Source organism: Rhynchophorus ferrugineus, unplaced genomic scaffold (genome assembly GCF_030347505.1).
Source record: "Rhynchophorus ferrugineus isolate W39M unplaced genomic scaffold, kcgeb_rfMv2 rfM6, whole genome shotgun sequence".
Lineage (NCBI taxonomy): Eukaryota > Metazoa > Arthropoda > Insecta > Coleoptera > Curculionidae > Rhynchophorus > Rhynchophorus ferrugineus.
Window position 1 is genome coordinate 43,830,984 of NW_027472585.1, and position 24,717 is coordinate 43,855,700.

The 24,717-nt window shown below is 35.6% G+C and overlaps 1 protein-coding gene across 1 annotated transcript in view; it reads left to right on the top strand.

Annotated features, from left to right (window-relative positions):
* stum (mechanosensory transduction mediator stumble) overlaps nucleotides 1–24,717 on the top strand; it is a 52,282-nt gene that overhangs the window by 6,601 nt on the left and 20,964 nt on the right. The window contains exons 2-5 of the mRNA XM_076406868.1: nucleotides 7,921–8,072; nucleotides 12,260–12,360; nucleotides 13,520–14,155; nucleotides 15,093–16,523. Of these exons, the coding sequence (XP_076262983.1) occupies nucleotides 8,022–8,072; nucleotides 12,260–12,360; nucleotides 13,520–14,155; nucleotides 15,093–16,523 (2,219 nt within the window). The 5' untranslated portion in view covers nucleotides 7,921–8,021. The remainder of the gene's footprint in view (nucleotides 1–7,920; nucleotides 8,073–12,259; nucleotides 12,361–13,519; nucleotides 14,156–15,092; nucleotides 16,524–24,717) is intronic.

Here is a 24,717-nt window from a genome sequence, read left to right on the forward strand (position 1 = left end):
TCTAGAGGAATATCGCGTTGTATCATTTTATTTGAAATATAGTACGGAGCATTAACAATAGCACACAACACTTTATTTTGGAACCGTTGAATGCTGGATATATTAGATTTGCTAGCGGTACCCCATAGTAGGATTCCATATGACCAAATAGGCTTGAGTATAGACTCATACAGCAACACCTTGTTATCTAATGATAACTTGGATTTGCGCCCGATGAGCCAATACATTTGATATAATTTCAGACGAAGTTGTTTTCGTTTATAGAGTATGTGCTTCTTCCAGGTTAGGCGTCGATCCACGTACAAACTAAGATATTTAACTTGCTCTGCTTGGGGGAGTTGACGATGATTGATATTCACTGGTGGACATGTTCTTCTATGCAGGGTAAACGTTACATGGGTGGATTTTATTTCATTGACTTTAATTCATGGGATGCCAATATTGCTGTGGCGTCTGCGTATGTTGCCACAGTAGTTGTTTTTGTGGTGGGAAGATCGACCGTTTACAGAAGATACAGTACTGGACCCAGTACATTACCTTGCGGAACTCCTGAATATATGAGATTTAATTCGGTATGTTCATCGCCTTGATTTACAATAAAATGTCTATCAGTGAGAAACGATTTTAGTAACTGATAATCCGGATAAGAAGTTTCTTTAGTTTAACCTGCAAGCCCGTATGCCATACTTTGTCGAAAGCCTCAGATATATCTAGAAAAGCAGCCGAACAATATCTTTTGGCATTTAGGTCAGTGTTTACTTTATTTACAAGTCTGTGCACATCTGAACTGATGTTCTGGAATAATTATTCTTTTTAGCGGCAATTATACAATCTTTTTTGTACGCACTGAAATAAGACCGGCAATTTACCGCACACGATAACATAGACGTTCTAAGCTTAATTAAACACCGGTACTGGTTAATGTTTCAATTACGTCGTTTGATAAATATACAATCAATTTAATTAAAATGGTGGATGCGTATTTGGCACTTCCTTTTTTCGAAAGAAAATTGTTAATTGGTTCACCCAATTTCTAGAACAGGATGGTTGTTTTAATGAGATAGCAGTTAATCATATCCAAATTATTCGAGAAGTTTTTCCTAAAATGCCTCAAAGTCGTCCGAGGGAGTAGGCGCCACTGTGATGGGCCTCTATAATACAAAAATATATAAGTTTCATAAATATTTTGCACTGACTCCTTGAGCTCTATTTTGACAATTGAAGATGCATTTTTTGGACACCCTATTATCGGCCGTCTCTATAACATTTACCATATTCTTATTGAACGGAAGAAAGGGGTATCAATTGTCCGGGTCCACATTATGGATACCTGGTCGGAGAGACCTGCAGGAATAAGCGAGTGGGACTGGTTAGGTGGAGACTGCCTCTGGGCTACCCACTAAACCCCACCCTATCAGCTGATCCAATGACCCTAACTGATACTTCTTACTGTTAGTAAGGAGGGTGCCTGTAACCGGTAACACCGTTAAGAGGCACAAGGGCCAGGCAAGGACATGGCGTCGTTATCACACCACGCAGCTTGCGGTGGATAAATTAATTGCTCGCCGGAGAAGGTTGCGACAATTTTGAGTTAGAGCACGATGGGTTAGTGTCGACTGTGATAGAATAAGACCACGAAGAGCCGAATGAGCTTTTGGCCTAAATTATCGGCCAGATCGAAAGAGTGGAGAAATATCTTGATTATATCTCGGATATAAAATCGTGAACTTGGGGGACGTTCGTTTCTCTATTAATTGCATTATTCCTGACGAACCGGGGGGCATTGATTATTCTCCTGAGAATTTTGTTTTGAAAGACCTGAAGACGTTTCACCTGGCTAGGTGAGACATATTTTAGATAGACACTGGAGCTGTATAGAACGACTGATCAAACCAGCATATGGTACAGGAGAGATTTTATCGAGAGAGAATGCCTGCTGGCCCGGTTGACCTTTCTAGAAGGACCTTTGAATCTGGGAGTTCCACCTAAACTTGCGATCGAAGACAAGACCGAGACAGGTGGCTTCTTCTGATGGGATTTCGGCGTTCTCGATTTTAAAACGCGAGATGCTCGGTGCAAAACCCTTCTTGTGCAAGAAGACGGCCGGGGTTTTCTGTGGGTTGACCTGCAACCTCCAGAAATGTAACCACTAGACCGTCTCATTGAGTTGTTTTTGGAATCTGCTTTGGACGTGTGGTGTTACACTTGAAGAAGCAAAAAGCTGCCTCAACGTGTGATTTCCTAGGAATATCTAAAAGAAAAATGTTAAATAAAGCGGGTGCCAGGGGGAGCCTTGTGGAACTCATGCGTCTTAATCTTCACCTGGAACGATCGTCCTGACAGAAATGATTTGATAAGAACTGTTAGATCATCAGGTATCAGGTGCCAAACCTTATCAAAGGCTTTGATTAGGTCCAAGGCGACCGCTCCAAGTCTTTCACGTCGGTTAAAAGCACAGTTGGTTTTTGCGGCCAGCTGATGGGCCTGATGAACAGCTGAGTGTTTGGCACGGAACCCGAATTGCTGATCTGGAATGATATTGTTTGTCTTCGTAAAATCATTAAGAGCATAAAGAATTGCTCTTTCAGCAAGCTTGGAAATGGAACTTAGTAGGCTGATAGGTGTGTAGTCAGAAGGTGATGACTTAGCTCCTTTTTTGGGGATAACTGCGATGAATGCATGTTTCCATTTCAGCTACAGTTGTATGTTATCAAGGTATGTTTGGATGTATACGTTGCCACACTAGTGATTTGTGTTCGGTAGATCGGCTGTTTACAGGAGACACAGTATCTGGCCTCGCACACTGCCTTTCGGCAGCTCCTGAATATATTTGATGTAATTCAGTGAGTTCATCTCTTGTTTTATAGTGAAATGTCTATCTGTGTGATAAGACCTTAGCAACTGAAAATGCGGATAAAGGAGAACTGTCTTTAATTTAACCTGCAGCCCCATCTGCCATACTTTATTAAAATTTAAGATATGTCCAGGAATTCGTTTGACTGAATTGGACTTTTAGTTGATATTTATTTTGTTTAGAACTCTCTGTACTTATTCTATAGTTCTGTGCTTATTACGAAACCCAAATTGATGTTCTGTAATAATCTTTCTGGTTTCTGTTACGTTATTAAGACTCTTTCTGTATACTTTCCTAAAAAATTCTCGCATGAGTTTACATAGATCGGTAATAACAAACAATGAGTTAAGTTTAATCATTTGTAACTCTAGTTTTTACGACTTGGAAGAATATTTATCATTGTTTAGCGTACCCTCATGGCGCGGTTATAATATAAAGCTATTAACACGTATATATTTAAATTTAAATATAAATAACCTATTCTTCCATCATCTTTATTGTGGTTGTGTGAAATATTTGGTTGCCAAACACCGTACGCGTATGTGCTTGAAATGCTTGCGATATTGTTAATTTTACGCAAATATTTAATTGTTACTGCATTAGTCAACTTATTATTTATGGCTGACTGAATGACTGAATATATAATTATCTAGTAGGAATTCTCCTTATACAAATTAATAAATCTGCCGCAATGAAAATATTAATCGCCCTCTTCAAAAGTGATGCAACTGAAATAATGATTGGTCATTGTTTTACATTAACGTTTTGAAATTTCTCAACGGATGCCTTACGCACACACATATACACAAGCATATGTACATATTAAAGTAGATGTGCAATTTAGCTGCTTGAAGACATTTATACTGTTAAATAGTAAACCTATTTGTCAATTCATAATTATACTGTAATTAATTGTCATTTGGCGTCAATTAAGAATAAATATGCAAGATATTCTTCAACATGTTAGGTATTTGTAAAAATGCAGGACAAACTCTTAAAAAATATTTAGACAGTTTAACACTGTTTTTAGTTGGCCCTAACCCTCAAAAGACGCGCCTATAAATTTGACAGCCGTCGGATTATTAGTTTGGGAATAGCATTTTGAGTGAAGCAGCTTTTGTTATTGTGAAAAAAATGGACAAAATGTTTCCGGACACTGCCCCAGGAAAATCAACCATCTAGGATTGGTATGCTAAGTTTAAACGTGGTGAAATGAGCACCGAAGACGGTGAACGCAGTGGACGCCCAAAAGAGGTTGTTACCGACGAAAACATTAAAAAATCCACAAAATAATTTTGAATGACCGTAAATTGAAATTGAATCAAATATCAGACACTCTAAAGACATCAACTGACTGTGTACATCATTCATGAATATTTGGGTATGAGAAAGCTCTGTGCAAAGTGGATGCCGCGCGAGCTCACTTTTGGCCAAAAACAACCGACGAGTACGAGTTGAGATTCGGAGCAGCATTTGAAGATGATGAAGCGTAATAAACCCTAGTTTTTATATCGATATGTGACAATGGATGAAACATGGCTCCATCATTACACTCCGAAGTCCAGTCGACAGTCATCCTAGTCGACTGTACACGATGAGCAGCTCCAAAGCGTGGGAAAACGCAACACTCAATTCTCCAGATCTGGCTCTCAGCGACTATTTCCTGCTCTGAGATCTTAAAAGAATGTTCGATGGAAAGAAATTTTCGTCGAATGAAGAAGTGATCGCCGAAACTGAGGCCTATTTTGAAGCAAAGGACAAATCGTACTACAAAAATGGTATCGAAATATTGGAGGATCGCTATAATCAAGGTATCAACCTTGAGGGGAACTGACCGTTAAGTTACCCATCATAAACCTCAATAAATAATATTATATATATATATATATATATATATATATATATATATATATATATATATATATATATATATATATATATATATATATTATTAAGTATCGATTAAGTTTAATACATATTATTTCATTATTTGTTACATAAATGTCCTATATTACATTATGTAAAACCATATAGTTTAAGAGAAAATATGCAACAATGCAGTTGGCTCTGAACATTTGATATAAAGATAAGTGATTAATAGTTGGTAATTGTTAACTTTCTTTTTAAAAAGAAAACGCACAATTAAGAGAAACTCTGTATTTACTCTTTGCTTATAGGATACTATAAGTACGTGTACGTAATATGATGTAGTTTACAAATATAACATTACTTAAGAGGAAGTTACCAACACTATTCGAGTACTTTTACTGTTAATTAATTTTGTTGTCGAAGGCGGTTGCGTTAAATTTAATTTTCAGTTTTACGTCCGTTTTTTTATGTCTTTATGCATAATTAAAATCATCCAAAAGTTGATAACGTCAGGCTAGGATTGTGAATTAATTTTAAATGATTCGTAATAAAATTTACTCATACTGTATCTCTTATATTAGATACTTCTGTAAATATATTCTTGTTAAGGAAGTTAATTTAATTCGAAATCATATTTTCGAAGTTTAACAGGTGTGGCAAAAGTCCCGCTACCATTTTGATTGCGCGTCATCTTGTTTATGTGACGTTTAGCTTAATTTCGCTTTAACTGTTGTGTTGTGTAGACGCCCAAATTTTATTATGGATAAATATATGCCACAAGAACGAGCAGAAATAGTGACAATATTTATTAAAAATAATTATTCCATTATTGCCACTCATCGGAAATTGCGTCAAAAATATCATAATCGTCCAGTGCCTCACAAAATCACAATTTATCGTTTACATGCGAATTTTCGACAGTACGGTACGACAGCAGACAGGCCTCGTTCTGGAAGACACCGGACATCTCGCAACGCTGAAGATGTGGTTCTGGTGCACGATAGTGTTGCAGAGTCTTCAGAAACATCAATTCGTAGACGTGGTTCTCAGTTACACATGTCCGCACGTAATTTAAGGCGAATTTTGAAAACTGATTTGAAAATGTTCCCGTACAAAATTCAATTAGTACAAAAATTGCTACCGAGAGATCCTGATCAACGAGTTGAGTGCAGTATTGCAATCCTAAGACTGTCTGGTGAAATTGGAGATTTTTGGTCCAAATTGATAATGAGCGATGAAGCCCATTTTCTTCTCAGTGGCCATGCAAATAAACAGAACAGTTGGTTTTGGGGAACACAGAATCGTCAATTAATCCATTGTATCTACTAAAATCAACTGCATGGTGTGATATTCATGCTGGAAACATCATTGGTCCTTTTTTTTTAAATGACCGAGGATATTGTTACTGCTGATCAAAGAGTAGAGGACATGTGGTTTCAGATTTTCACATTCCTATCTTATGACCAGCGATGTTCCTGTGTGAACTAGTAAATGTTATCCAACAGACTTCAAAAAAAGAGGAGGACATGTTCGGCAGTATTTCTCCGATTACTTTTCTTTCTTTTTTCAAATGGACCGATTTTCAAAATTCTTTTTTTATTCGAAAGAGTGCACTTGTTAGGGAGAAGGGGAGAGGGGTTAATCGAGTGAAAATCTTAAAGTTCAAAGGTACGTACAGTGTTATCACATATTTTTTATCTAAAATAATCAGATATTGGTGTATAATGTTACTGCTGAACTGATGTGACGAAAAATCGAATGTAGTTCAGTGTAAAAGTCATCTCTAAATTTATTCGTCATTTGCTACTTTTTAATAAGTTCTTTTATATTACTTGAAGTCGGTTAAATTTTTTTTTGTTTAAAATATTTTATTATCTCCAACACAGTTTAAGTCCATGATGTTTTCGTTTAGTATCTGATTCTTCCGATTATGCGTCAGTTCAGGTACATACCAAGACATTTAAGCAACCTCAGCTTAGGAAACTTGGCAATTATTAATATTCTCTGGTAGGTGTCTTCTTCTACGCAGAGTAAATGCCCTTTTTTTAATGACCCAGGATATTGTTACTGCTGAACGGTACCAAGACATAATGCGAAATTTTTTTGTGTCTGAAATAAAAGAACAAGGAGTAGAGGACATGTGGTTTCAGCAAGATGGGGCCACAGCACACACAGCTCGTCCAACAATTAATTTATTGAATGACCTTTTTCCACGAAGACTAATTTCACGATGTGGCAATTTAGTGGCATGGCCAGCCAGATCTGCGGATTTAACAGCACCAGACGTTTTCTTATGGGGTTTTGTAACCTCATTTTGTATATTGATTGGTAAAAATTAAGTACATATAATTTCAGAGTAGTAACAGATAAGAAAAAATAACGCATCAATCTAGTTATTGAAGAAAAGCAACATTCAAAAATTGATCAGGTATATTGTATTGTAGAGGTAACTAAGAAAACTTTTGAAAAAAAGAACATTTGTTTTCATAGAAGAATTAAATTCCCTATTCACCAAATCAACAGGTCTGCAACAAAAAAGCTATTTGAGAATTTTCTTTCGAGAAAGTTATTTTCGAGTCCAGCACACCCAAAAACATAAAGATTTCTTTTGCACATCTGCGTTAATATTTGTGAAATTGATAATATAAGGTGGGGCAAAAATCCCGCTACAATTTTGATTGCGTACCTTCTTGGTTATGTGACGGTTAGCTCAGTATGGCCTAAACCATTGTATTATGTAGGCGTCCAATATTATGGAGCAGAAATAGTGACAATAGTAGCGGTACTTTTGCCCCACCTTGTACTTAATAATAATAAAAAATGTTTAGTCAAAACCATTTTCGAAATTCCAATAATTTTACATTAAAATAACGTTCTCCGTCAGCATATTTTTCTTTTAATTAGGATATACTTATATCCACACATAATAACGATGTGTTTGGTTAAAAATATCTCGATACATACTTGTCTCTTCGACGCCTAACACCACGTTTTTTTCCTCCTTTAGGAGAGGAAACAACCAGCCATTCTGTCACATTAAAGTGCCTTTACGTCCTGCCGTCCGAATATTTATTTTTAAATTGGGAAATGGCACTCACGGTATCGAATCGAATGAACTACGTGTTCGGTTTCCTGCTACTTTATCTAAGGCTCGAGTATTTTTAGCGATAATTTTTGTTTTTCTTGGGTTTTTTCAGGAATGAAGAGAGGAAAGAGGTGTGGACGTTACGTCTAGGTTATCGAATGGCATCGGCTGTGAATGATGAGAGAATTTACGAGAACCGGCTAGACGGGCGAAATGAGATCTCCGGAACATCAGTCCCTGCAGAGAGCTGGAAAGAATTTCGAGGTAATTTTGCACAAATCAGTTGTTAAATATATATTTTATCGATTAAAAAAAATATTACACTTAGTGGTTATTACTCCTGTGTAAAATATTATCTTAGATAGTTAGTCCTATTCAAAATGTTACTCTAACGTGATGCAAAAATCCTGCTATCACTTTGATTGCCTATAACTTTGCTCAAAGAAAGTATTGTTGAAAGAAGGGTTTTCGTTTTAAGCCATTTTTCATGACATTCTGCAACATCTGAGGTTGAATTTCTTCAATTTCGTGACGAATATTGTCTTTAAGACGTTGAATCGTTTGGTGCTTATTCACATAAACTTTTGATTTTAAAAAACCCCATAAGAAAAAGTCTGATGCTGTTAAATCCGGAGATCTGGACTGGCGATGTTAAACCGCAAATCATTTTTCGTGGAAAACGTCATTCAATAAGTGAATTGTTGAATGAACTATGTGTGATGTGGCCTCATCTTGCTGAAACCACATGTCCCCTAGTCCTTGCTCTTCCATTTCAGGCACAAGAAAATTTCGAATCATTCCTTGGTACCATTCAGCAGTAACATTAACTGATAAAAAAGTAGGGACCAATGATGTTTGCAACGTGAATACCACACCATACAGTTGCTTTTAGTGGATGCAATGATGTGTCATGAATTAACTGAGAATTTTGTGTTCCCCAAAATCGACTGTTCACTTTACTGAGAAGAAAATGGGCTTCATCGCTCATTATCAATTTAGACGAATAATCTTCAATTTCACCAGACAGCCTTAGGATTGCATTACTCGTTGATCAGGATCTCTCGGTAGCAATTTGTCTCGGTAGCAATTCTCTCTCGGTGCACTTCAGTAGAGGCATAGCACGGAGCATGGACAATGGCATGCAACATTTTGTTGTGGAACCGTTGTATGATTACTATATTCGGCTTGCTAGCAGTACCCCATAGTTGGATGCCATATGACCAAATAGGTTTAAATATACATTCGTGTAGTTATACTTTGTTATATAATGATAACTTGGATTTGCGCTCGATAAGCCAATATATTTGATATAGTTCAAGTCCCAGTTGTTTTCGTTTAAAAATTATGTTCTTCTTCCAGGTTAGGCATTAATCCGATTCCATACCAAGATATTTAGATGGGCATATTCTTGTACGCAGAGTGAATGATACTTGGGTAGAATTTTCTTCATTTGCTTTAGCACGGCATGTCTTTAGCCACTGTTATTTATTATCAATGTGTGTTTGAGGATGTCTGGTTTTTTCATTCTTCCCACAGTGGTGACTGTTGTGGTCGGTAGATCGACTGTATATAGCAGATATAGTATCGGGCAAAGTTCACCGACTTCCGGAATCCCTGTATATATTCGATGTAGTTCTGTGAGTTGATTATCTTAAAAATAAAAGAAATTCTTATTTCAGAAAAAAAGTACTCTCAGTACAAATAGAGGAAAAGGTTTGAGAATAATAGTTTTCTAGTGACTGAAGTTAGTTTCGTTTTAATTTCAACTTTATTCTCATCTCACTAAAATATATTTGATTTTAATGGGAGACAAAATATAGTCAACATGTTCTTTTAATAATTTTAGGACAATTTTTTCTTAATGTTTTTATGTTGTTTATTTTTTCTCTCATCAAAATGACTCAGTTGTTATATTTAATTGCCCATTGCTCCGACAGTTCATACTAATTTCATGAAAATGTATGTTCCACCAAGTGTAATTTGTTTGAAATAATACGTTGTAGGACAATAAAAGTTACATAGCATGACATTGCGGCTGTTTTACTTAAGATTCTCACGAAGCTGATTCCAAGTAAATCATTTTGGCTTGATGAAGAAAATACACTCGTGTGTCGATTATTTATTATCTGTTTTTCATTTTGTGCAGTAGGTTGTGTTGAATGCTAAGTTTATACTTTTACAACTAACTGCTAAACGAAGCTAAATTGCTGCTTCAACAGCTTTAGTTGTTCAAAATAACGAGAACGAATGAAGCTGTTTTTATTAACCGGCTTCAGAAAAGGACGAGGTTCTATGTTCGGCTGTATATATCCTTTTTAATGTATGTTCGCTGATTTCTACCTCAACTATGCACTGATTTTCAAAATTATTTTTTTATTCGAAAGAGTGCACTTCCATGGTGGTTCCATTAGAACCATGTTAGGATCTGATGAGTGAAGGGGGGTAATCGAGGGAAAATCTTAAATTTCAAAGGCACGTACAATATTTTGACATATTTTTTATCTAAAGTAGTTCAGTGTAAAAGTCATTCAGTTTGCTTTTTAATCACTAACCATATTATATGAAAGTCGTAGAAAAATTGTAGGTAACTGTTTCTATGGTGTAAAGGTAAGAACGTTAAGCTTACACGCGGAGGTGGCGGGTTCGATTCCCAACAGGCCAGCAACTTTCTTTGTTTTAGTTTGATAGGAATCTTCGTCAAATCACCTAGACTAGATAGCGGACCCCAGGATCCGAGGCCATCCTTATTTTCAATCATTGTTTCTTTATTCCTATTGGTCCTAATACTGAGGATGCACCTTTACTTGGCCTACTTAACGTAATACTTAATAAAATAACTGCGTAATTTATTAAATATCTAACACTAAAAAAAGAAAAATAAAATATTTAAAAAAAATTGAACCTACTTCAAAAATATAAATAAGGAACTCACTAAAAATAAACAAGCTTAGATTTTTATCGCAGAAAAAAGTTTTAAAATAAAATATGAATAATCAAAGCAAATTACCTTTATCTTACACTTTGCATTATAAATATTACTTCGCTTATTTCCGGTGGATGCAGAGATGCGTTGTCATTATTGAATTAAATTCAACCAAATCAATCAGCCACATTTTTATTTCATAAATATATAGACAACGAAATTTGAATAGGTTGATCTTCGATCAATTTTTAAACTAATTACTCTCAATGAACTTCACTTAGAGATGTATTCCTCAGGTATTCTCTATAAATCCAAATTTCTTTGATGATTAATATGCAGTATCACATTCAATAGCTCTAGTTTTAAGTAATAGTTAAATATTTTATTCGATATTGTATACAGCCTATTCAAAGTTATTTTGTACATGCGACATCTAAATATGTGACGTGAAAACGTCGCATTGCTACAGCATTAACTCTGAATTTTCGTCCACCCTGGCTTTGACATACAACAAAATTATAATCTGAATAAAATAATTGTATAAAAACGTTATCAAATATAATTTATTTTAACATTATAGTACACTTAAAAACTATAGTTAATTATACAGTCACAATAATTTATAGGTTAGAGTTATAACCTTTTATCACAATTGCTTTCAAGAATTTTACACACGTCTGACAACCGGACGACTGTGACAGGCTCATTCGTTTACGTGTTCGAAAGAGTTAGACCGCATTGTATATCCTTTTTAACTAAAATATAATGAGAAGACAAATATTGTCTGATTCTAAGAGGAATTTATAAATTACGGCAGGCAATACATTAAACATCTTGATGACTTGTGTACAACAAAACTTTGAATAAACTATAGGCTTTTTTAATTAATCTCTTAGAATTTCAACAATCTGGCCATGGACAATAAGTAGTTTTTATGATTTCCGTTATTCATTATAACTATGACTATACTGACATGTAGAAGATCACTTCAGTAGTGATCAAAAATATAATATAAATAAATAAAAATATAATATAAATCTTATTCTAGAGACTAATATAACTTACTCTAAAGACTCTTCTATATTATTCTAGAGATTATTATATCTCACTCTATCTGTCTATTAATCAGTTCGCATGGTAGTATGCGTTTGAGCCTACGCACTTCACTGTCATCGCGCCCCGTCAGTCTTTCAGAATATTTTGCACTAATACTTTAAATAGCACTCGTTATGGGCTCTAAATGGATATCGCGCTGAATTAGTTTGATGGAGACGTAATATGGGGCATCGACGATGATGAACTCGCAACACTTAAGTATTGTTATCTGAGGATAATGTATATTTACACCCTATCAGCCAATACATTTGGTTTAGCTTAAGCCCAAGCTGTTGGCCGTTACAAAATTCCAAATGACTACTAACTACATCATATGTTATACAAATTGGTTTTTAATAAATATATCTTGACATTATGTAATAATAGTAATCAGTTACACTAGGCATTGATAATATTATTTCGCTTATTTCAGGAGGATTTAGACATGCATTATCTAGCTCCAGGTGCTTTCACGGTTCTGCCTACGGACGCATCCAGATTGCCAGATCCCCCACCTGCCCCGCCTCCATACAAGTATGTATAATAACTAAAATGTGTTCAGTTAGAAAACTTGGTAAGATATATACAACAATTTCCTTTCTTTTTCAAACAGCGAGGATGAAAGGAGGTAAAGGTTGCATCGAGAACTGTTTGACATTAACATATTTTCCCATACCGCAAGTCATTCTCATATTTATTCACGTTTTCTATTAAATTTCCTTTTGCGTTGTCATCGTATTAGGTCGGCAAAACAGTCATGAAGTTCTACTCATCTGGTTTTATTTTTAAAACATGTTGTTACCTTTAATTTTATTTGGAACTAGGTGATAATAAATGTTAATCAGCATAACGCACGAATATCAATATATTAATCATTTTAGTGCTATAGACTGCAGAGAATAACTGTAACCTACAATACGGAAGAACAGAAAGACGGGTCCAACTACCAATTTCCAACAACTGTCCTGTTCTACTTATTTAGTTACCTTCTTAACTCAACAATCTGTAAAAATAAATAATTAATGTTTAGATTATTTCTAAAACATGTCACTACTTTTTGCTCTAGAAATATATTTTAATTACAACAATCTGAAATATAGCGAACGTTATAATTAAATGAAGAATGTATAAAAGTATATCAGCGTTTATATAAATAATACGGGTATGAGTTGGTTGGAGTATTATAAAACATTATAATCTACTTAATGTGGTTGGAAATCGCGTCCATCAAGACGCTGAAAATTAATATTATACTGTAACAATAAGAGCCACCGTCCACACGCAAGGACTCTAGTGGTGATTAAATTAATTTACGTAAAATTATTTGCTTGTCCAAGAGTACTTGAAAAGAGAGCGAATCTATAGGAGGTTTTTTGAAGTTCTACGGTACTATTTATCCAAATTTAGTTGTAGTAGTAAGTAGTGTTCTCTAGTTGTTCATCTGTCGATAATCTACACAGGATGAACAAAACATTTTTTATAGATTGCTATGTAACAAAGGGATATTTATGTTAGATAACATGAAAATAGAATTTGTTTGAAAATTCAAAGTCATCAGTTGTTAACTAGTAGTTAAGCTAATATTAACTGATGAATTGGTTAATAATGAAAAATATTTAAAATACTAGCGCGTGATTAGATCTGACCAATTCCAGCGTGCACAACTCATATTAACCTGACGTTATTTTTCTAGGTTGACGTCATCTACACGTCGAAATAAACATCAGTCCTTCGCCATCATCGGAGAGGTGGCTTTCACCGGCACGGAATCCAGGAACATATCACCTACCGGTCGCGTTAGCCCCTTCAAGGGACATGGTTTCAATCCGCTGGGTTCGCGCCACGCGAGCCCTGTCGGATCGCCGGTACCGCCCGACGACCCGCGAAGTCCCAGTCCGAATCGGACCTCCTCGAAGATACCCAAACCGAGCGCCAGACCCAGGTCGAGGAAGGACGCGGCGGGAGCCGTCTTCGGCGAGAAGGTGTCCCACATCAAACAGAAAACGCTCAACCGACAGTTGAGCCAGAGCCTAACCAACCTGGAACCGAGGAAGGTGCAGCGAAGGCCACCGCCGAGTCCTCGGAGGAGGGCCCGGGGCGGACCGGCTTTTAAGCAGTTGTCGCCCATAATGGGTTCCAGTCCAGAGCCCAGTCAATCTCTGTCTTCCCCATCGAGGATCCCCGTTAAGAGTAAAAGCACGCCGCCCAGTAGGTTACCGTCACCAACCAGGGTGAATGTCGGAAGCAAGCCCCCGTCGAGGAGTTCCTCGAAAACAAACCTCCATCAGGGCAAGGACTCCGTACCCTCTACAAAAATACCCATTAACAGGTACTGTTGCGTGTTTTTTTTCTCCCTAAATACCTTCCATACCATTTTTGTAGTACGACCACTCGGATGACTGTCGATTGGACTGGGGAGTGAAATGATGGAGCCATGTTTCATCCATTATCACATATCGACGCAAAAACTCGGGTTTATTGCGCTTGATCATTTTCAAACACTACTTCAAATCATCAACTCGTTGTTATTTTTGGTCAAAAGTAAGTTCGCGCGGCAACCATTTTGCACAGAGCTTTCTCATACCCAAATATTCGTGAATGATATGATGTACACGTTCAGCTGATATCTTTAGAATGTCTGCAATTAAAACTAATGCAATTTACGGTCATTCAAAATCACTTTGTAGATTTTTTAAATGTTTCCTTCGGTAACAACCTCTTTTGAGCGTCCGCTGCGTTCACCGCCTTGGTTCTCATTTCACCACGTCTAAACTTAGCATACCAATCCTTGATAGTTGAATTTCCTGGGGCAGTGTCCGGAAACTCGGAATCAAGTCAAGTTCTTGCTTCAACTGTATTTTTTCCCTTCAAAAAGCAATATATTATCAACACGCGAAATTCCTTTTTATCCATTTTTTTTTCACAATAACAAAAGTTGCTTCACTCAAAATGCTATAATTCGCAAACTAATGATCCGACAGCTGTCAAATTTATACAGGCATCTTTTGAGGTTTAAGGGTAACTAAAAAACATATGGATTTAATTCTAGTAGCGCCATCAATGTGTCAGGCCGGGGACTTTTTAATTGACTTTATTATTAGTTATTTATCTCCTTATTTACACCATCGGGGATCTTCCAAGGAATTGAAATGTTAGTGTCCTCTAGTGTCTTGTCCTATTCCAAATACACCTGGTTTCACACGAAATGTTTTACACACTCTTAGAAAACACATAAAAGCATTAAACGTTTAAACTATTTTCTACAGGTATCACCACATACAATCGAAGATCAACACGAACAAACCGAAAGTACCGCCCAAACCTCCGATATCCAGTTCCGACGAGAACGACTCGCCGAGGAAAATGCTACCTCCGCGGAGGAACTCGATCAATAGGACTTCATCGAGGCCAAATTTGCTTCCGAAAACCTACATGGGTAACAAGAATCAAAATTATACTAGTGATAGTAGTGTTAACAACGAACCGGTCGATGTAAATAAAACCAAACCGGGTAAAATGTTCGGTTCCACCGTGAGTACCAAGTCCGTGTCCAACTCCACTGTACATAACAAAACGATATCGGGTAGTAAAACGAGTTCGGGTAAAACTGTACCGAAGAACAAACAGCAAACGGAAACCGCGAGTGTCCCTAAGACTAATCTCGACGACGTGAAACCGATAAACACAGAAGTTACTTCCAGCGAAATCCAGCATGAAGAAGAACACGACAAGACGTCTTCCAATTTAGGCAGCAAGATCGATCCCGCGACCTCCGACACGGATTTCAGTGATCTGCCCGCCTCTGCCACCACAGTGGTGTCCAGTACGACCAATACCGTCGCGAAACCTCTGAAAATTGACACCCCTACCTTCGAGAGATCCAAGGCGGTGTCGCCGATGATTGACGGGAGGGTGTTGAGCGCGACCAGTGTCAGCCACGCGATCAATAAAATGAACGACACAGTTTTAAACACGAAAACTTTGATCAAAGACAGCGGGCTTCATACTAGGATAACCCCGAGTCCCAATACCGCGACTTCCATAACACCAGAAGCTCCTAAATCAGAGAATAACGAGAATAAAACGAAGAATATTGATAACAAACCATCGGAAGGTCAAAATACCGATACTGTAACTAAAAGCAAGACCCAAACTGATTCGAAACATGACAAGGATGAACCAATCAACGACAAATCAGGAAAAACACCGACCCTAACCGAAATACCATCCAAAGACAAACAGGACCACACCCAACCATCACAAACAGACTCCACTAAACCTACACTAAACAATAACACACAACCCACTTTACCAGATAAGAAAAACCCCGAAATTCACGGAACAACAACTAATCACAACTCGAATTTAAATCATTCGAATCATCAGACCTATAATTCCTCAAAAAATCACTCCAACAATCATGTGGCCACGATCGGTCTGGGTAACGCAAAAGCATTGGAGATGGAGGTTCAAAACAACATGAGCAAGCTGATAGGATCGATGGATTCCAGTCTTGGTGACGTTCCCATCGACAAACTGTCCGCTAACGATAGGATTCGTGAAGCGCGAACTGTGATTGCCGGTGATGTGAAACCGATTCGAATTACGGTCCGAGAGAAAGCCTCTGATGTGGACGTACAAAGTGGAAATGTCGCCCCTCATTTTGGAATATCCAATGGTGTCACTGACAGGCCTGGGTAAGTAGTTTTATGGTGATATTTCTTATTTTATTTTTAAATATAACGATATTTTGTAACTTGAAGTAACTTTTATTACAGTAGTAACTTGTAAAATTATGCGAACTTTATATGACCTACGTCTTAAATTGGGAAAACAATATCGTAGATTTTACTATTCTTTTTAGCAATTATTCTATATTTTCTCACCATATAAACCTTCCTTGAACTTCCAAAATTTTGCTCGAAACTAAAATTAGCTAAATCGTTCTAGCCGTTCTCGATTTTTAGCGAGGCTAGTGAATACGAATTCATTTTTGTATATGTTGATTGTCGTATAATTATTATAACAGGTGGAACAAAAGTCCTACCAATTTAATAAAGGCTACCATTTTGATTGCGCGCCATCTTGGTTATGTGACGTTCAGTTTCGTTTTAACCATTGTGTAGACATCCAAATATTATTATGGATAAATATACGCCACAAGAAAGAGCAGAAGTAGTGACAATATTTATTCAAAAATATCAATAATATAATCAAAAATATCTTAATCGTCTAGTGCCTGAGGAACCAAGAATCCTCAATCCATTTATGAAACAACATTGCATCCACTAAAAACAACTGCTTGGTGTGGTATTCATGTTGGAAACATCATTGATCCCTTTTTTTTTGAAGATGACCAAGGTGTTGAGGTTACCGTTACTGCTGAACGGTACCAAGACATGATTCGAAAACTCATTGTAACTGAAATGGAAGAGCAAAGACTAGAAGACATGTGGTTTCAGCAAGATGGGGCCACAGCACACACAGCTCGTTCAAGATTTCAATTATTGAATGACGTTTTCCACGAACACTAATTTCGCGAAGTGGCGATTTAGCATGGTCAGCCAGATCTCCGGATTTAACAGCACCAAACTTCTTATGGGGATTTTTAAAATCAAAAATTTAAGCCTTAGTCTTAGATGTTGTAGGAGATCATGAAAATGCCTTAAAAGAGCCAAAAGGTTCATAGTGAATCGCCAATCGTAAAGACCAAATAAACTTTTCATAAAAACCAAACTTACTTATCTTTTCTTTGAGCAAAGTTATAGTCAATCAAAATGGTAGCTGGACTTTTGCCCCACATTGTACTAGCATTATACGTAATATTAAAAGGATTTTCACAAACTCAGATACATTTGGAAGATCATAATTTGTGGAAAATTCTTATTCACGTAGACAACGTGTTTAAAGACAATTAAAAAATGGGGTATCGTGAATGAATCTCGTATCAGCGAAAGATGCTCATGTCGCAGCCTTTAATAGGAGGTCTTCCTAGAAGAATTGTTCATAAATAAAGGCAATAACTAAGATATTAATTATAATTTTTAAGTTATTTATTGCGAATTGTTAAAGAAGAGCCCTATTAGGTACGGGTAATTAAGGATATTGTTCCCGAAATAGAATTTTCTTTTATATTAGCGCCTAATTGATCGTAATAGACAAAAGCTAACCTTAAACACACCATTACTGTTATATAAAAACAAAATATAAAAGGCTCTAATAAGCAGAAAAAAGTCGGATGTAGTTCAAGGACGCCGTAGAATTATTTCCATCGAGAGTTGTGAAATAAGGCGTGTAAAAAAAGAACAACCGAATAAGGGCACCAAAAAGTATTAAATTGAATGCTGATAACAAGCCAATTTTGTTTTTTTTTATATAAGGTTAACTTGAACTTTTTTTAAATTTCTTAACTTATATAAGTTAATTACAGTAATTAACTTAATAGTAAATTACATAAAATGCAACTAAACATTTTATTTATATCTACCGACTAACAACTTGGTATCTTCAGAAATTCATTTTTGTTTTGCAAGCCATTCCTTAATTACAGCCTTTGTCCACATGTCCCTCTTGTTGGGATCATTCCCAGTATGCATTATATATGGTGCGTTGACTTTAACAATAATTGACGGTTCCTCCAAGTTCTTGATTTGGACTTGGACGAAAACCTGAGTTCTGTTCAAGCAATGAGCAGCCTGTTTCCAAAATGATGAAATTGTTAAAAAAATATTATAACTATCAAAACCCTTATCTTACCATTTCCCATCAATGTTTGTTGCTTTTACGCTGTTTATTAGTGTTGAAGCGAGAGTGGCTCTATATTCCATTTTGAAATATCCATGTCTCGTCTAGGTACACACATTTTATCATAAGCCTTTAAAAATTGTTGTTTTTTTAGAGGCAATGCCTGTACGTTCCATTACACCTCTTCGTCAGTTATATTTATATAAATTAAATCCTATGTCTACTAAGAGTGTATGAAGGGATGATTTACATCCCTCAAAGAGCTGCATATCTCTTAATTTTCTATGGATACTTTCCAGACTAACAGTTTTCTGTGATATAATTGTAGTAAATTACGTTTAAATCGAAAAATACTGCCGGTTTATAAGCTCTTATTATTATGACTGATGTTTTGAAGAATTTTGCAGACATTTGACAACCAGACGAATTTTATCGATTGATTTGGTTACATATTCGAACGCATCAGACTATATATTATAATTCATCGAGCAATAAGCTGTAATTATGCATTCTCCACTTTACTTTGGTCTTCTTTGATCTGTATACTATATAGTCTATACAAAGTTATTTTGTACATACGTCATCAAAATTTGTGTCGTCAAAACGTCGTAATGTTGCCGTATCAACACAAGTTTTAGTTCAGTTTGGCTTTGACATACAATAAAATTCGAATCTAAATAAAATAATTAAGCAAATATACTGTCACCAAATATAATTTATTTTAACATTATCGCAAATCTAATACATATGTTATCGAATGACTTAAAACTACACTTAAGTACACAGTTATAAGTTTATAGGTTAGGGTTGTGTTTGATTATTTTTACATCGAACTCTTTTCCATACCACCTATGAGTTGGAGTTCTAGGCGCGTTTATAGTTGTACCACCTGGAGGCCTTGTCAAACTATTTAATAAGTGTATATTTAAGTAATATATTTTCCTGTCACTAGAGAGCATATTTACCTTTTACGCTTAGTTCTTGGTCTTTCAGTGCAATGCTTTCTTATAAAGACATTTTGATATCACTATATTTCTCCTTCATTTGTTCGGTTAATGCCTGTATTTATTTTATTATATGCTTTTGAAAATTGTATTCTTTTAAAAGCAATATTCGGAAGTTCCCTTAGTCCTCTTCTATACTTTTCAGACTAACCTTTGAAATAATTGTATTAAATTATGTTTGTATTGAAAAACTACTCAATGTTTTTTATACATTTCATCTATTTAATCTCTGATAGAGCTAAGATCAAGCTGATTTTGATTCGTCACCCGCTTCGTATGTGGACGGTTTTGTTTTCGGTGAATACAAGATCATATTTTTCATTTTTTGAGATATTTCAGTGACCGTGTCCATACTAATATTCAGTGCAAAAGATACCAGCAAATTAATATTTAACAGTAAAAGTGCGTACCTCTCTAACGAATTTTACTGGCCAGAGAGGGCCTCCACATCTCGTTCCTGTTCACCGTAACTGATAAGAGACGCATTATGTTCTGTTTGGTTTCGTAATTTTTAATCAGAGTAATAATAACCATCTATTTGAAATTTATCAGAACAAGCAAAGCATTAAAATAACGTTTGCCGGTTTATAACCTCTTATTACTATTGTTTTGTAGAATTTTTGATAGGTTTGGCAACTGAACGACTTTAACAAGCTAGTTCGGTTACACGTTTATACTTATCAGACAACATTCTGTCTCTTGTTAACTGGAAAATAAAAATAAAAAGGAAAATATTGTCTGGTTCTAAAACGAATTTAAAATTGCGGCAGGTAATACATTAAGCATCTTGATGACGTATGTATAAAATAACTTTGGATAGATTATAAGTTATCCACCTAGTAGCTGAAGAGCTTCTGGTTGAAACGAGGAAATCTTAATTGTACAATTCATCAACAATACAATTCTCAACAGTTCAAAAGGATTGTTCCCTTAGTAGGAATAAAGATTTCGGCAATACCTTGACCGAAAAAGAAACGATTCGGTAATTATTATAGCTGAAAATCAAGGTTAGTGGTACGGATATTTTATCGGCTACTATTTTTATAATATATCTGCTTAAACCTAACTTGCGTGTTCGCTATTGTATAAACACGCCGTTTCGAATGAACTATAAACGCGAAAAGGTCAGTTTGTTCTTAACAATTTTTTCCTAACAGCTCGTCAAGTGTTACATAAAATTCCGTTTTTGATGAAACATTTTTAAAACAACAGAATTTTTTTTTATTTTGTCTCCTTAGATAACGTAAACTAACTGAATGTAAACTAACTATGAAAATATAATAGGTCAATGGCCTATTAAGTCCCCGGCCTACCAGAGTAAAACACGTTTTTTTGGCAAAATTAGTTTTTTTATTTAACAAAATTCCCTTGTGATACAATGATTATAACGATCTTCCAACTTCGATACCATTTTTGTAGTACGATTTGTCCTTTGCTTCAAAATAGGTCTCAGTTTTGTCGGTCACCTCTTCATTCAACGAACATTTCTTCCCAGCGAGCATTCTTTTGTGATCTAAGGACAGGAAATATTTGCTGGGGGCCAGATCGGGAGAATACGAATATAATTTGAATCAAGAATATAATTTTTGCCAATGTTTTCACTGACCAGTGACATGGTACATTGTCTCGGTGAAACAGCACTTTCTTTCTCTTCAAATGCGGCCTTTTTCGGCGATTTCGTCTTTCAAACGGTCCGATAACGCTATGTAGTAGTCACTGTTGATCATCCTTCTTTTTCAAGGTAGTGAAAGAAAATTATTCCATGCGCATCCCAAAATATAGACGCCATAACCTTACCAGCCGACTGTTGCGTTTTCTCACTCTTTGGACCGTGTTCATCGTGTGCAATCCACTCGGATGACTGTCGATTGGACGCAAAAACTCGGGTTTATTACGCTTGATCATCTTCAAGCACCGCTCCGAATCATCAACTCGTCGTTGTTTTTGGTCAAAAGTGAGCTCGCGCGGCACTCACTTTGCACAAAGCTTTCTCATACCCCAATATTTGTGAATGATATGATGTACACGTTCAGTTGATATCTTTAGAGTGTCTGCTATTTCATTTAGTTTGAATTTACGGTCATTCAAAATGATTTTGTGGATTTTATTAATGTTTTCGTCGGTAACAACCTCTTTTGGGCGTCCACTGCGTTGAGCGTCTTCGGTGCTCATTTCAACACTTTCAGAAAAGAAATAACACAGCGCTGGCTCATCCAAATTGTAGTTATTGCAGTAATAGTTATTCATCATTTTAGAATAAGATACAGTCAAGAATACTTAGATTTAGTGTCCTTGGACCAAAATATTATGTACTCTATACTGGTGTTAGCCCTAAATGTAAAGAAGTATTACTATAATAACCACATTTCTTGATGACATTACAAAGGTATGACCACTATAAGTAACAGTCTATCTGTCTATTAATGTAGCTGGATGGTAATAAACGTTTTAACCTTCTCTGACATCACAGCCAAAGATGGCACTTTATTTTGTACTTTATTTTGGATTTGGAAAGAAATACTAAGTCTATATGAGCCCAAGAATTGACTTATACGGCAATACCTTATTATCTGAGGGTAATTTAAATTTACACCAATACATCCGGTTCAATTTAAATCCAAGTTGTTTAAGCTTTATTAGTATTATGCAAATTAAGCGTCGATCCAGATCCAAACCCAGATATTTAACATTATCTGCTTAAGGCAGTTCATGATTATTAAGATTTATTGAAGGACAAGTTCTTCCACGCAAGATGAACGTCGCGTGAGTAGATTTACGCTTGATTCGCCATATTTTCAACCAGAAAAGGATTTTGTTGAGATTCTAGTTCAGTGTATTCATCACCCTATTTCAAGTATGACTTTAAGGTAGATATAAATAGCCAAAGTTGTTGAAAGCACTTAAAAATGGAAATTTTAACGCTGAATAAACGGAAGAATAGAAAGACGACGAATTAAAAGTTCAAACCGAACAAAATAATCGTGGAAGATTACCTTAACTTAATAATACGACATCAAACCAGCAATGACGAAATACCATTTTATTTAATAAAATAATGTTAGATGTGCCCGGGTGAATAATCTAATATATCACCCCGCCCAGTTATTATTATCCAGCGGTTATCCGTTTCCGTACTTAACGGAAAAAATGTTCCGAATTTATTACCATCAAAGGCTGGGCTTGTCCAGCTCCCAAAGAAGTGGGTTGTAAGTTAAATGCTAATATAAATCACGTTACCCGACTTTCCGAACGGAATATAAATAAAATATGTGTTCCCATTGTTTTATTATGTAATAAAAGTTTATGTTAATGCCGAAATATTGATGAAAATGGCGAGAAACAAGAGTTATTAAAATTAATAAATACTTAAATGTTGTAGTTGGATTTATGTTGGCTAAAAGTCGTTTTATTGCAGTTAAATAATGTCGGATACTTATTGACCAACCTGGGCATATTTTTAAAAATATAATGTATTTTATTAAATATGCTTTGTATAATCTTATTCTTTTGAATTTATTTATTACATTGCTAGTAGTCGTTGCCGATCTTAAATCTATTTATATATCTAGGATGACCCATCGGCTCTATTTTAGTCTTTAGTGTAATAATGTTTATATATTAATGCTGCTGCTTTTCTATTAAATACACTTCACTACACTACATTTCTTGATTATTTTGAGTCTGTATCCTGTTCTAGTGTTATCCAAAAGTTGTATTCCATCTACATTGACATGAGAATGGAGACTGTCCTCAAAGTCTCGGTGTAAGTAACTAGTCTTATAGTGTATCGGTGCACCTACAATACTTCTCAGGATTTTGTTCTGTAAAATTTGTATTTTATCTATATTAATCCTGTTATTTTCAAAACAAATATACACAATCTTTTTCATCTTAGGTCAAATTTGAAGCATCTTTACTTTTGAGTCTTATCTGCTCAGTTTCTTCTCTAACTGATTTCAGTTTTCAAAAAGGTTAATCCTTAGAATAAGAGTTTAAACTTGGCAGATAATCTTTACCTTGACGACAATATGGCCCATGCTGAAAGGCGATCTTCATCTATTGTTGAAGTTTCTGTGTCTGTTATAAAGTATTGGAAACCTGTCATTTTCCTTTTTTATAAAGGAATCCTGTCATTTTCAAAACAAATATACATAATCTGTTTGATCCTATCATAATTTATAATTGTTTAGTTTTAAGTCTGATCGGCTTAGTTCTTAACTGATTGCAATATTAGTAAAGGGTAATCTGACCTGACATATAATCTTGACGTTGACAACAATATAGCCTATGCTAATAAGGAATATTCAACAATAGACATAAGCTTCTTTGTGTGTTTCCAATTCTCAAAATACATTTTCACAATGCCTTCGATTTTTGATGGAAGAGATGGAAGCATGTTTTGATTGTATAACTGATATCATTTATCAGTAAACATTTTTTTTGTAAAACTTTCATACAAAGAATATTCTACGTTAAAGGCAACCAAACCTTAAGGGTATCCGAAAACTTAATAAAAACGCACAAAATAAACATTACCGTGCTTATGTATCATTTTCTTATGATCTAAAACAAAAATTTCAAAATATTTATAAACCTTTTTACGACAACGAAACCTATAACATCGAAGAAACTACGGACTACTATAGACGAGAAACTTTGAAAACTTGCATACAAAAGGCTTATTTGGCACAGTGCGGATAATGAACGACCATTAATACCGATCAGAAGTTAAATTAACCCAACGTCGATAGAAACCAGACTACAAAGGTGCGACGTAGAGTGAAGTACGAAAATTGGATGTTTTTGTTGGCCATACCGGGAAAGTTTGGGTGTGTTTCTGCGCGAAGAAATTTACTTGAATTAAGGGTGGTGAATTGCAAGACTCATAATTTGTTATTTATTCGGTTATGTCCAGAGTTAGAAATTAATTTTAAGGGATTAAATTGCATAGGGTTTTGATTATATTGTTTTAATATTTGTAAACAACTTAATGTTAAGGTTTCACTAAGAGGCTTCACTTCCCAATATGTGACGTTTAGCTCAGTTTCGCTTTAACCATTGTATTGTGTAGACATCCAGATTTTATTATGGATAAAATACGAGTTGAATATTAACGAGCTGAGTACAGTAATGCAGTCATAAG